Raw genomic sequence first — 13,811 nt, forward strand, 5'->3', positions numbered from 1 at the left:
TCAATTTTAATATGGGTACCACATGTATTGAAAGAAATTCATTTAACAAACCGAATCAACGCTTGTGATATGCACCTTAAACGCAATGAATTCGATCCGTTTTGAAAACGAATCATAACTGGAGATAAAAAATGGATTGTTTACAACAACGTTAGTCGAAAACGATCGTGGTCCAAGCATGGTGAACCAGCTCAAACCACTTCAAAGGCTGATATCCACCAAAAGAAGGTTATGCTGTCTGTTTGGTGGTATTGAAAGTGTGTGGTATATTTTGAGCTGCTTCCAAGGAGCCAAACGATTAATTCGGATGTTTACTGTCAACAATTGGACAAATTGAATACAGCCATCAAGGAGAAGCGACCAGAATTGGTCAATCGTAAAGGTGTCATATTCTACCAGGACAACGCTAGACCGCCCACATCTTTGGTCACTCGCCAAAAACTGAGTGAGCTTGGCTGGGAACTTTTGATGCATCCACCATATAGCCCTGACCTTGCACCATCAGACTACCATTTATTTCGATCTTTGCAGAACTTAAATGGTAAAACTTTCGGCAACGATGAGGCTATAAAATCGCACTTGGTTCAGTTTTTTGCAGATAAAGGCCAGAAGTTCTATGGGCGTCGAATACTAAATTTGCCAGGAAGATGGCAAAAGGTTATCGAACAAAATGGAAATTATATATTTGATTAAAGTTCATTCTAAGTTTTATTAAAAATGCATTTACTTTCGTTTAAAAAATCCGCAATTACTTTTTAGGCAACCCAATACACATGAAATATTCTTAAATGCAGTTCATTCATTAATTATACTGTAAACCACTACAGTGGAACGGGGAAATAATAACTTAGTGAATTAGTTTGAAACATCCAGAAGGAAGACAGCTAGACCCATTGGTAAGTACACTGATCTACTCACAATCACTTTCTAATTCGATTAAGCTATGTCCGTCTGTTTGTCCGTCTGTTTGTTGTCTGTCTGTCTATGTTAAATTGTGAACAAATTACAGGTCGTAATTTTCATCTATTCATCTTCAAATATGAAACAGATATTTTTTTAAGCCAAGAGAAGAAGTCTATTGAAATTGGAAAAAATTGGTTCAGATTTGGATATAACTCCCATATATATTGTCGTCCGATTTGGACTAATATTGCAATAATGTGTTCATTTTTTAATCGATTCTCTCGAAATTTGGCAAGAATGATTTTCTTATAACTCTCAATACCACCGGTGAATTTCATGGAAATCGGTTCAGATTTCGATGTAGCTCCATATATATATATATATATATATATATATATATATATATATATATATATATATCGCCTGATTTTCACTTCAATGCAATAATGATGTCATTTGTCAACAGATTGCCACCAAAATTGGCATATATATTTCTATTTCATATCTATTTTACAAAAATGGGTTCAGATTGATTTTTAACCATATTTTCTATTATTGGCTCGAAATTTAATGCAGACACTATTGTACTACCCATCTGAAAATCTCCCCCGAGGTCCATCAAAATTGGTTCAGAATTAGTTATAGCTCTTAATTGGTAGGTGTAGGGTATTATATAGGCGGCACCGCCTGACTTTTGTCTTTCCTTACTGGTTTTTCATTTTTTTACTCTCTAACCGCTAGACTTTAATTCATTGCAAGGATAACGCCACAACAACATTAGAACAAACACAAATAACTAAGTGCGGGTGTGTGGAGGGAGTATCACGGTACATAATACGAAATTAATGCATTTATTTTTAGATTATATGATTGTGCACTCGGTTTTGTATGAAATAAAGGAAACAATTTTTTTCAATGAAACATGAGTGAGTGTTGTGGTTATTTTGTGGCGGCAGGGGCTGGGGTTTGTACAACAGCTGCTAGTTGCAGCGGTAGCGGAATTCAATCTTGACTCTTAAGTATTGTTGCTGTTGTTAATGCATAGGCGTCGAAGCTCGTGTTGTGTGGTTTTTTGCTGATACGGAAAAGAATGAACCTTATCAGGAGGGCATATGGACACTTTCACACATACGCACACACATTGCATAGCATTCGATAATCCGTGGCGGATAATCACATCAATCCTCCACAACACTCCTTCAAAAAAAAAAAAAAAAAACTGCCTGTCTGGAGGAAGGAAGCAAAAATTCAAAATATTTTGGATGTTCTTGGTATTTCCCAAGATATGACATTCCAAAAAGGCGATAAGGTACTTTAGTTTTGGTTGGGTATTTGGGGATAGCCCTTTGCAATGAAGGCATACAAAATTGATAATAATAGATTCAATCAACTGATTTCTATCCAAGCCATAACTTAAGATTGAAAAGATTTTTCAATATTCTAGCAAACAACTTGCACAACTTTCAGCAGTGGTGCTGGTGCACTAAATTCGCTGTATACCGGTTAATTGACCGATTCGAATCATACTCGGCAATGATGTTGGAAGTCAGAACATAAGTCCTTGTGCCAAGTTTCACCTAAATCAGGCTTTTAGCGGCTCAAGAAGTAAAATCCGGGGATCGGTTTGTATGGGGGCATCTTTTAAAGCCTAGTCAGGCATTTTTTTGGACTAGACACGAAGTCATTGAAATTGAAAAAATTCGGGTCAGATTTAGATATAGCTCCCATATATATGATATTCCGATATGGTCTAATCTTATATATAACAAGTAAAAGCGTGCTAAGTTCGGCCGGGCCGAATCTTGAGAACCCACCACCTTGGATTCTGCTAAAATACGAGAGCTATATCTAGTTGAAAACGGATTTGGACCGTACTTGGCACAGTTATTGAGAGTCATAACAAAGCGCTATGTGCGAAATTTCAGCTAAATCGGATAAAAATCACAGCTTGTAAGGGCTCAATAAGTCAAATCGGGAGATCGGTTTATATGGGAGCTATATCCAAATCTGAACCGATATGGCCAAATCGAATTAAAATTGCGGCTTCCAGGGGCTCAAGAAGTCAAATCTGGAGATCGGTTTATATGGGAGCTATATCCAAATCTGAACTGATATGGCCAAATCGGCTTCGAGGGGCTCAAGTTCAAATCAAGTGATCGGTTTATATGGCACAGTTGTTGAAAGTCATAACAGAATACTATGTGCAAAATTTAAGCCAAATTAGACAAAAATTACAACTTCCAGGGGCTCAAGAAGTCAAATCGGGAGATCGGTTTATATGGGAGCTATATCCAAATCTGAACCGATATGGCTAAATCGGATGAAAATTGCGGCTTCCAGGGGCTCAAGAAGTCAAATCGGGAGATCGGTTTATATGGGAGCTATATCCAAATCTGAACCGATATGGCCCATTTTCAATCCCTAACATCGACTGCTATCGTGATTTCGACAGACGGACCGCTCGATGGCTAGACCGACTCAGGATGTCGAGACGATCAAGACTATATATAACTTTATGGGGTCCTACATCACTATTTCGAGTTGTAACAAATGGAATGACTAGATTAGTATGCCCCATCCTATGATGGTGGGTATAAAATCAATTTGTATTTGTTTGTTTCCTCCGTATAGACTCAAAAACTGCTGAGCCGATTACTTTAAAATTTTCACAGATTGTGATGGTTGGTTTGGAAGGAAACATAGGCTATATAGTTTTTTGATATGGGAAGGGGAGCGGACTCTCCCCTTTACCACAAAAGTACTAGCCAAAAATAAAAGTGTACCAATCGGGACAATATGGGACTCAAATGAAATGAAAGGTATTCATGAGTAGAGTACGAATTTCATGTTAAAAATTGCGTCCAAGTAACTGGGGGCCGCCCCAACCCCATAATCTCCTAAGATAGGTTTATATGACGATCAAGACAATATGGGACTCAAATAAAAGGTATTCATGAGTAGATTAAACAGGCTTTGTAATTTTTTAATATCGGAAGGGGTGGACCCTCCCCCGTTAGCCCAAAAACACAAAAATCACCAAAAGCAAAAGGAAACCGATAATGACAAAATGGGTATTAAATGAAAGGTATTGAAAAGCAGAATGCGAATATGGATTTAAAAATTGGGTCCAAGTACCCAGGAACAGGGACTCAAGAAGTCAAATTGGGAGATCGGTTCATGTGGGAGCTATATCCAAATCTGAACCGATGTGACCAATTTGTAATCTCCAACGACCTACATCAATATTAGGTATCTGTGCACAATTTCAAGCGGCTAGCTTTACGCGTTCGACCGCTATCGTGATTTCGACAGACGGACGGACGGACGGAACCGACTAAGGATGATCGAGAGATCGGTTAACATGGGAGCTATATCAAGTTATACACCGATTCGAACCGTACTTAGTACAGTTGTTGGAGGTCATAACGGAACGCCACATTCACAATTTCAGTAAAATCGGACAAAAATTGCGGCTTGTAAGGGCTCAAGAAGTCAAATCGGGAGATTGGTTTATATGGGAGCTTTATCTAAATCTGAACTGATATGGCCAATTTGCAATCCCAAACGACCCAATACATTAGTAAGACGTATCTGTGCAAAATTTCTAGCTAGCTTTAGGCGTTTGACCGTTCCACGATCAAGAATATATATACTTTATGGGGTCTTAGACGAATATTTCGAGGTGAAACAAACGGAATGACTAGATTAGTATACCCCCATCCTATGGTGTAGAATATATTTTCAATTTAAGTTGTATATTAAGGCGCCAGCAATTATATTTTATATTTATTTGTTGGGTGACATGTTGTCTTCGCTGTTCGCCTCGGATGGTTGTTGTTACCGCATGTTGGTTAATAAACAACCGGCCTAATTATAGCGTTACATGATGATTCATTTCCTATTTGTATTTGTTGACTTTTTTGCCGTATCGTCATAGTTTATCAGAAATTTAATTTAGATTTTTATGTCTCTGTTATCTGGCAATGGCGATAGAAATGCTAAAGATATTGGTAGTCAGAGTAGACATATTTGTGAGATTGTGAGAGAAAAATTTTTTTCAAGTTCATTTTAGTTGATTGGAATACGAGTATTATTAAAATAAGTTGTCTTTAATAGATTTTTTAAAAGACCGAATTTTTATGCAAAATGCTTTTAAACCGATTGAACACAAATTTCGCATCTAGGCTTATGTTAACGTAACAAATTCATTACTCACATACAAAAAAATAATTCATTGGCCATAAATTAAATTTTCGATATGTAAACGTCTTGGGAACGAGGAAATTAGAAACATACAAGGAAGTCGGAAGATCCGCTATGGTAAAACAAGTAAGTTTGGCAGGGCCGAATCTTGGGAATCCACCACCAGGGATTCTGCTAAAAATTTATACAAAATAAATTTAGTATAAAGGCATTCTTTTATTCTATATACCAAACTTCTGTCAAACCAGCAAAAATTAAAGCTTCTATGAACCGAACACGGATGGTCGAGAGACCGGTTTACGTAGGAGCTATATCAGGTTATAGGAAGTCGTAACAGAACACCGCATGCAAAATTTCATTCAAATCAGACAAAAATTGCGGCTTGTAAGGGCTCTAGAAGTCAAATCGGGAGATCGGTTTACAAGGGAGCTATATCAGGCTATAGACCGATTTAAGCCGTACTCGGCACAATTGTTGGAAATCATTACAGAGCACTATAAGCAAAATTTCAGCCAAATCAGACAAAAATTGTGGCCTCCAGGGGCTCAAGAAGTCAAATCGGGAGATCGGTTTATATGGGAGCTATATCAGGTTATAGACCGATTTGAACTGTATTTTACACAATGGTTGGAAGTCATAACGGAACTCCACGTACAAAATTTCAGCCAAATCGGACAAAAATTGCGGATTCCAGGGGCTCAAGAAGCCAAATCGGAGAATAGGTTTATATGGGAGCTATATCAGGTTATAGACCGATTTGAACCCTACTTGGCGCAGTTGTTGGAAGTCATAACAGAACACTATGTTCAAAATTTCAGCCAAATCAGACAAAAATTGTGGCCCCCCTTATATGGGAGCTATATCTAAATCTGAACCGATATGGCCCATTTGCAATTTCCAACGACCTATTGTACATCAATACTATGTATCTGGGAAAATTTTCAAGCGACTAGCTTAACGCGTTCGACCGCTATCGTGATTTCGACAGAGTGACGGACGGACGGGCATGGCTATTTCGAATCAGAATAGCTATTTCGAATCAGAGGTGTTACAAACGGAATGACTAGATTAGTATACCCCCATCCTATGGTGGTGGGTATAAAAACAAAAGACATGCAATGCAATGCACAGCTTTCGTCACATTATCTTTCTATGAATAGTTTTGAATGGTGTTGTTTTGAAACGATGTGTGGTTCTCTGATCCGAATCAGATTCTAACTGATATTGGCCCACATAAGTAACCATACCCCGATATGAATTCTTTAGACCATAGAAGCCGCAATCAATTCCCATTTTTATTCATATAAAATAATTCAAATACAAAATGTGTTAATAGAGGTAAAGTTTTGGTGGAATCTAGGTTTTGGTTGTCCAAGATTTGGGCCGAACGAACTTAGCACGTTTTTACTGTTTTTTATAGTTTTGTATTATTCGATAATTCTTTAACGATTTCAAATAACAGTAAAGAAAATAACAACCCACGGCCGTATATTAATGCAGCTTTAAAGTAGGCTCATTTGAAAGTTCTATTAAGGATATCTGTCAAACAAATCTATTTTAAAGCTCCATAAGGTTTTGTAAATGCCCTAAGATATTATTTAAATCATCCTAGGTACTATTTTTTGAGATTTTTTTCAGCCTTTTGTGAGAGTCTTTTGTCCCAAAGGCAAGTACTTAATTTATTAATGATTTTAATACCCACCACCGAAGGATGGGGTATATTCATTTTGTCATTCCGTTTGAAACACATCGAAATGTCAATTTTCGAACCTATAAAGTAAATATATTCTTGATCGTCATAAAGATCTAAGACGAACTAGCCATGTCCGTGCGTCTGCCTGTTGAAAACATGCTACAGTCTTTAAAACTATGGATATTGAGCTGAAACTTTTCACAGATTCTGTTTTTGTCCATAATTAAGTTCGAAGATGGGCTATATCGGACTATATCATGAAATAGCCCCTATATATGCCGATCCGCTGATTTAGGATCTTGGGCCCCTAAAAGTCATATTTATTATTCGATGTTGTTGAAATTTGGGACAGTGAGTTGTGTTAGGCCACTCGACATCCTTCTTCAATTTGGCCCCGATTGGTACAGATTTGGATATAGCTGCTATATATATAGATCTCTCGATTTAAGGTCTTGGGCCCATAAAAGGCGTATTTATTGTCCGATGTCTCCGAAATTGTGTTAGGCCACTCGACACACCTCTTCAATTTGGCCTAGATCGGTTAAGATTTGGATATAGCCGCCATAAATACCGATTTCACGATTAAGGTTCTTGGGCCCATAAAAGGCGCATTTATAGACCGATGTCGCCAAAATTTGGGATAGTGAGGTGTATTATGGCTTTCGACATCCTTCCCTATTTTGGCTTAGATTGGTTCAGATGTGGATATAGCTGCCTTAAAGACCGATTTCTCGATTTAAGGTCTTGAGCCTATAAAAGGCGCATTTATTGTCTGATTTTGCTGAAATTTGAGACAGTGAGTTGTATTAGGCCCCTCGATATCCCTGTATAATAAGACCCAGATCGGATCGGATTTGAACATAGCTGTCATATTCATATTCATGTTTTAGGCCCATAAAAGTTGAATTTATAAACCGATTTCGCTGAAGTTTGACACAATGAATTGTGTTAGGCTTCACGACATCTATAAGTAATACGAACCAGATCGGTATAAATTTGGATATAGCTGCCATATATACCAAAATCACGATCTAAGGTTTTAGGCCTAAAAAAAATGGAATTATTTGCCGAATTCTCTGAAAATTGGCGCAATGAGCAGTGTGAGGAACGTTGACATTTCTACCGAATATGGTCAATATCGGGCTATATTTGAATATAGCTGCCATATTGGTCCATAAAAGCAGTGTTTACTATCGGATTACATTTGGCACAGTGAGCTTTTTTAGGCTTTTTGCCAGTCGGATATATATTCACCATATAGACCGATCTTCCAACTTAAGTTCTTAATCCTTAAAAGGTTCAATTATTACCCAATTTCGCTATAATTTAGGCTTTTCGATATCCGTGCTCGATATGGTTCTGATGGATGTATACATACATACCGATTTAAGTTCTTGGGCTCATAAAGGTGCATTTTTAACCGATTTCGCTAAAATTTGGTACAATGAGTTGTGTTAACCTCCGCGTTTGTACCGAATATAGTCTAGATCGGTCTATGCCGAACACCCGATTGAAAGTTTAGAGGCCATAAAAGACGGATTTATTACCCGATTTCGCAGAATTTTGGTACAATGAGATGTATTGGTCCCCACACATTCTGAATATGATGTAGGTCGGACTATATTTTTTGGTTATAGCTACCATAAAGACCAATCTCCCATTTAAGACCACTAGGAGAGTAAATTGTGTTACACCCCCTTCACGTCCTGGGCGAGTTTGGTCCTGGTCGGGCCATATTATGATATAGCTGCTAAGGTATTATAAACAGTACAATTTTTACAGGCCTTCACGTTATGGGGTTAATATGTATCCGAGGTGGTGGTTATTCTAAATTTGGCCCGGCAAGTTAATGCGTTTTTATTAATTTATAGTACGTTTTGGAAATTGTTCGGACAAAAAGTTGAGCGCAGTACTAGGCTTAAAGCACGAGAGTTTTTCAGTTTTGAAAATCACTATTTTTTCGCGATTACTTTTATTAAAAAAACTACAAAAATGTCAATGGCAACGTAATATTCTTATTAAAACTTTATGGGGGAATGGCCTACTGAATGAAACGAGCACTTTTTGCTTCAATATCTATTATCTAAAGAAAAGTAATTGCGACAGCGAACATAGTACCAGCCTTAATACGGACTTCATTGCTTTGATATGCGATAAATATTTTCGTTTAAATAATCGTTCCATTCTAATTATACCCTACACCTACACTACTGCGGTACAGGGTATTATAACGTAGTGAATTTGTATGTAACACCCAGAAGGAGGAGACATATTGATAAATAAACCGATCGACTCAGAAGAACTTTCTGATTCGATTTAGCTGTGTCCGTCTGTCCATGTTAATTTGTATACAAAGTACAGGTCGCAATATTCATCCGATCGCCTGCTAATTCGGCACAAGCATGTTCTTGGGCCTAGAGACGAAGCCTATTGAAATTGGAAAAAAAATCGGTTCAGATTTGGATATAGCTTCCATATATAAGTTCATCCGATTTGGACTAAAATTGCGATTATATCGTCATTTGTAAACAAATTCTCACGAAATTTTGCACTAGTGATTCTCTTTTAAGTCTCGACATTATTTCATAGAAATCGGTTCAGATTTAGATATAGCTACCGTATACATGTTTGTCCGATTTGGACTATTATTGCAATAATTTGGTCATTTATTAACCGATTCACACGAAAATTGGCACAGAGGATTCCCTTAGGATTCCCGGTGCTATAGAATATAATAGAAATAGGTACAGATTTAGATATAGCCGCATTTACGCCACATTTTGAATAATACTCAATAATTTAGTAATTTGTTAGCCGATCTTCACAAAATTTGCCACGAAGGTTTACCTTATAACTCTTTTGATGAGTTTCATAGAAATTTTTTCAGTTTTAGTTATAATTCCTATATATATGCATCGCCCGATATTCACTCTTAAGGCCTTTGCTAATCGATCTTCCCAAAAGTTTGCCCAACGATTTACTCTATGGCTCCTACAATATGTATGGATTTTGATCGACATTTTACATATCCAATTTAAGCAAATTCAACGACTTCGCCTGCATATCCAATGATGTGTAGGGTATCATGAAGTCGGCTTCGCCCGACTTTAGCCCGTCCTTACTTGTTTTTAAATACATAAATTGCGTTTATTCTTGAAAACATTTTTGTTCGATTCATGTATTTAATAAAAACAGATTAATCACATTAACACTTCTGCAGCTGTTAACAAATTTATGGTCATATTTCATAACAACTTCTTGTTGACATTAGAAACTTAGACACGTTTCTTCACACATTCATTTGTATGTAAATATTTGGTTTACTTTAGGTGCGACTCTCAAGGGTAGATGTAGATGGTATGTAATTGGAAAATGTGTCACAATACTTACATGCTTTGCATCCAATGATGGTATTTGATATCCATAATCCCAATAAGAGCAGCAAAATTAAATCCATTCGGTATAAACAACAGCCACGCCTACTGCTGATGGGCGGCCACTTTGATCGAGGTTGATTCATAATGATTCAATTAAGGTAAAAAATACTGGGTAACTTGTTATAATTATTTCGGCGATTTTTACGTTTTTCAACTAAGTGCTAATTATTAAAATATTTCACAGTATTTTTTTTTTTGGATGGATCTTCTATATTATAACAATTTAGACATTTTGTTGTTTTTTATTTCGTAAGAAAATAATTAATCACACATATTGATTCTGGAATTAACCATAACAAAGCACATTGGTTTTAGTATTTTCTTTCGCTCATCGATATTCATGGATTTTCTACATTTTAAATTCAGCTTTAAATTGGAATTTCATAGATTTTATATGACGCATACTCATTGCATTTGCATTTGATTGAGAATTCACTTTTGTGTTTGAAAACGATTTGAGAGAATTAATCACAACAAAAACAAAACAACTTGACACACACTCACGCAAGCACGTAAAAACCGTTAAAAACTAAACGTCCGCTCTTGCTTTCGTACAACGAAATTCAGTCTTATCCGTTCGAGTTCCTTAAGAAAACTGTTCGCGCCGGCGACGATTGGTTGAAAGTATTGTGTTTGATTGTTATTGTTGTTGTTCAGATTGTTGTTTACTTCGTTGGCCTCTGGATTTCGTTACTACTTCTTCTTCACGTTCGGTGATTACAATGATCATAACATATACACACACACATACATTCGTTCGTTGGTACGTTTTCTTGTAAATTTTGTTTTCAAATTTAAGATAAATTCTTATTGTTCTCGGTGTTGTTGTAAATGCCCTGATATACAGCACAGCATTCAAATATAACTCTTTTTTTTATCAATTAATAATTCATATTTTACAAAAAAAAAAAACAACAACAATAACGAAACATTGTTTATTTAAATTTCTTTCTTTGAACGACAAGCCATTGATTTTGTTTTTGTTGAGCGCGCTTTGAAGACGGGCTCCAGTCAATGATTTGAGTTTTTTGCTCCCCTTTTCTTTCTTTCTTTGTAAACACAACGACGTTGTGAGCTCTAGATAGAGTAGGCAACGTAAAAAGGGATTTGTATGAAGCTGGGATTGGTTTTGTCCGCAAAAAAAAACTACCGCTCTGAGTTTAGAAGGCTTAAATGGTGTTTGGTGCATCCACAATGGATACTACCTTAAATAAATGCAGCGACGGAGTGAGACTTCCAGGCTCTCAAAAGCTCAAATCGTGGTCTCTGTTTATATAGGATACAACCATTTACAGATTTACTGCGTACATGGTGTTGGTGTTGAAGGGCATAAATGTACTTCAAGTACCGAATGCTGCTGTTCAGGAGTCTATCCAGTTGTTGGAAGTCATAACAGAATGCTTCGAGCACAATTTTAACCAATCGGACAAAAATTGCGGTTTCTAGGGGCTCAAGAAGTCAAATCGGGAGATCGGTTTATATGGAAGCTGCATCCGGTTGTAGACCGATTTGGACCGTACTTGATACAGTTGTTGTCAAATCGGACAAAAATTGCCTCGAATCAGCTATGTAGAATTGCTGAAACGGTCTTGTAAATGATATACGTCTGGGCTAGACATAGGGGTCTCAATGTTAACCCAGAGAAGACTAAAATCTGCTTGTTCACGAGGAAGACGAAGGTGGGCCACCAAGCACCACGTTTGCTTTCAGATTTCCATAAGTTTCTGACAAGGTCAAAAACTTAGAAGTGATATTGGAAAGGATACGGAATTGGAAGTGTTACATTCAGGAGCGTACCGAGAAGGCTCACAGATGTTGGACACTAGGCAGACGGGTCGTAGGCTCGAAATGGAACCTGAACCCGAGGATAGTCCACTGGCTCTACAGGAGAGTAATTAGATCGATACTAACTTATGCCTCAGTAGTTTTTTGGACTGAAATGAAGAAAAAGTGCAATGTAGGGATAATACAACAGTTTCAGAGAACATGTTGTCTTGGCATAGACGAAGCGATGAGGAAGGACCAGGTACTCTAGGGCACTGGAGATTATTCTAGATATCCGTGCTATAGACATACAGATTATTTCTGAGGCAGTAATTGTGGCTATGCGATTTAAGGCGATGAGAGAAGGGATAAAGGACAGGATCAGCTCATATCATTGGTGTATAATCGAGTCGACAATAGAAAACCTGGATGTATTAGAAGAGGTTTCCTATCAGATACCTGAGATGACACTTGAGGTCGAGTGAGAACACTGCTGCCTGGGGCACAGCCTTGGATTGACGGAACCCTAGTATTGCCTTCTGGAAAATTATGTTACACGGATGGATTAAAGCTGGAGTACAGACTGGGCCTGGGTGTCTAAATTGTGAACCCAGGGACTGAGATCTGTTTTCGACTTCCTGACCATAATGCGGTTCTGTAGGCGGAGATTTCGGGGGATCACGAAATGCGTGAGGTGGTGTAGTGTCAACGCGATGACGTCGAACGTGAACAACTTTATAGACAGTTAACTGGCCATAAGGGCAATAACATCGAGGACAGAATGTAGGAAAGAGATTAACGCCTTCTCTGAGAATGGCATGATCCCCATCGTTTAGTGTCGGGCCATAGCGTAGTAAGAGGGAATGCAAGAGCAGATGATTTGTCAGTGAAGGCCCGAGGACTGACGTCAATAAACTTGGTTAACCCGAAGGTTTTTGGATCGACGCAGTCCGAGTAAAGGGCATTAGCGATGAACGCACATGTAACACTGTGGAACAGTGAAAAGGTCCGTAGGACGACGGATATCCTATGGGGAGATCCGGATCACGAGAAGACAAGGATATTACTGAAAGGAAACAAGCAGGAGATCAGTAAAACTTTCGATATCATAACGGAACTCATAGGACTACGAGCTCACTTATGCAAAATCGATGCGGCAAGTGATAGCATGCGCTGGACATGGGGGGAAGATGGTGAAATGTCAGAGCATTTCCTATGTCATTGCCGGGCTTACGCGGTAATCAGACAAACCAGATATGAACCAACAATTTTGGAATTTGTTAGTTGCACGGAATTCTTGACTTGATTTTCTTTTTCGTGGTTACTTTTTAGTATTTACACTACAGCCGCACTGACGACAACACCATCTGATGCACTGAATTTAATGCTACATCTAATGCCTTAGAACATTGTGACTACACAAATTGCCGCGACCACTGCCGAGAGTTTAAGGCTTTCTCATTGGTCATGTGGCGGTCATGTGTTAAGAGCTTTCTCATTGGTCATGTGGCGGCTACGGGCACTGTGTTATCCTTGATTCAATGTCCGATTTTCCAGGCAGTGTAGATTACACCCTACCTTAGCCGCTTTTTGATAAAAAGTATTGTACCACTTTTCTTGATAGAACCGATTGGAACTACGATATCCCTGGTAATTGAAGACTTATATACGGATGGTTCTAAACTAGACGACCAGGTGGGCTTTGGGGTGTACTCTAAAGATCTAGAACTGTCCATATCGAAAAGGAAACCCCACCACTGCAGTGTGTATCAAGCGAAGATCATTGCAATTAAGGAAGTGGTGAAATGGCT

The 13,811-nt window shown here is 38.0% G+C and overlaps 1 protein-coding gene across 11 annotated transcripts in view; it reads right to left on the reverse strand.

The window, feature by feature from the left end:
• The window catches only part of LOC106082738 (vascular endothelial growth factor receptor 1), a 291,986-nt gene that overhangs the window by 62,394 nt on the left and 215,781 nt on the right, over positions 1–13,811 (reverse strand). For 2 of the 11 annotated variants that reach the window (XM_013245443.2, XM_059366062.1), the window contains exon 1: positions 10,190–11,028. In XM_013245443.2, the coding sequence (XP_013100897.2) occupies positions 10,190–10,319 (130 nt within the window). In that variant the 5' untranslated portion in view covers positions 10,320–11,028. Of the gene's footprint in view, positions 1–10,189; positions 11,029–13,811 lie in introns of those variants that run through there. The other 9 variants (XM_013245444.2, XM_013245445.2, XM_013245446.2 and 6 more) reach the window with 6 other exon arrangements.

This window comes from Stomoxys calcitrans, chromosome 3 (genome assembly GCF_963082655.1).
Source record: "Stomoxys calcitrans chromosome 3, idStoCalc2.1, whole genome shotgun sequence".
In the NCBI taxonomy this organism is placed as follows: domain Eukaryota; kingdom Metazoa; phylum Arthropoda; class Insecta; order Diptera; family Muscidae; genus Stomoxys; species Stomoxys calcitrans.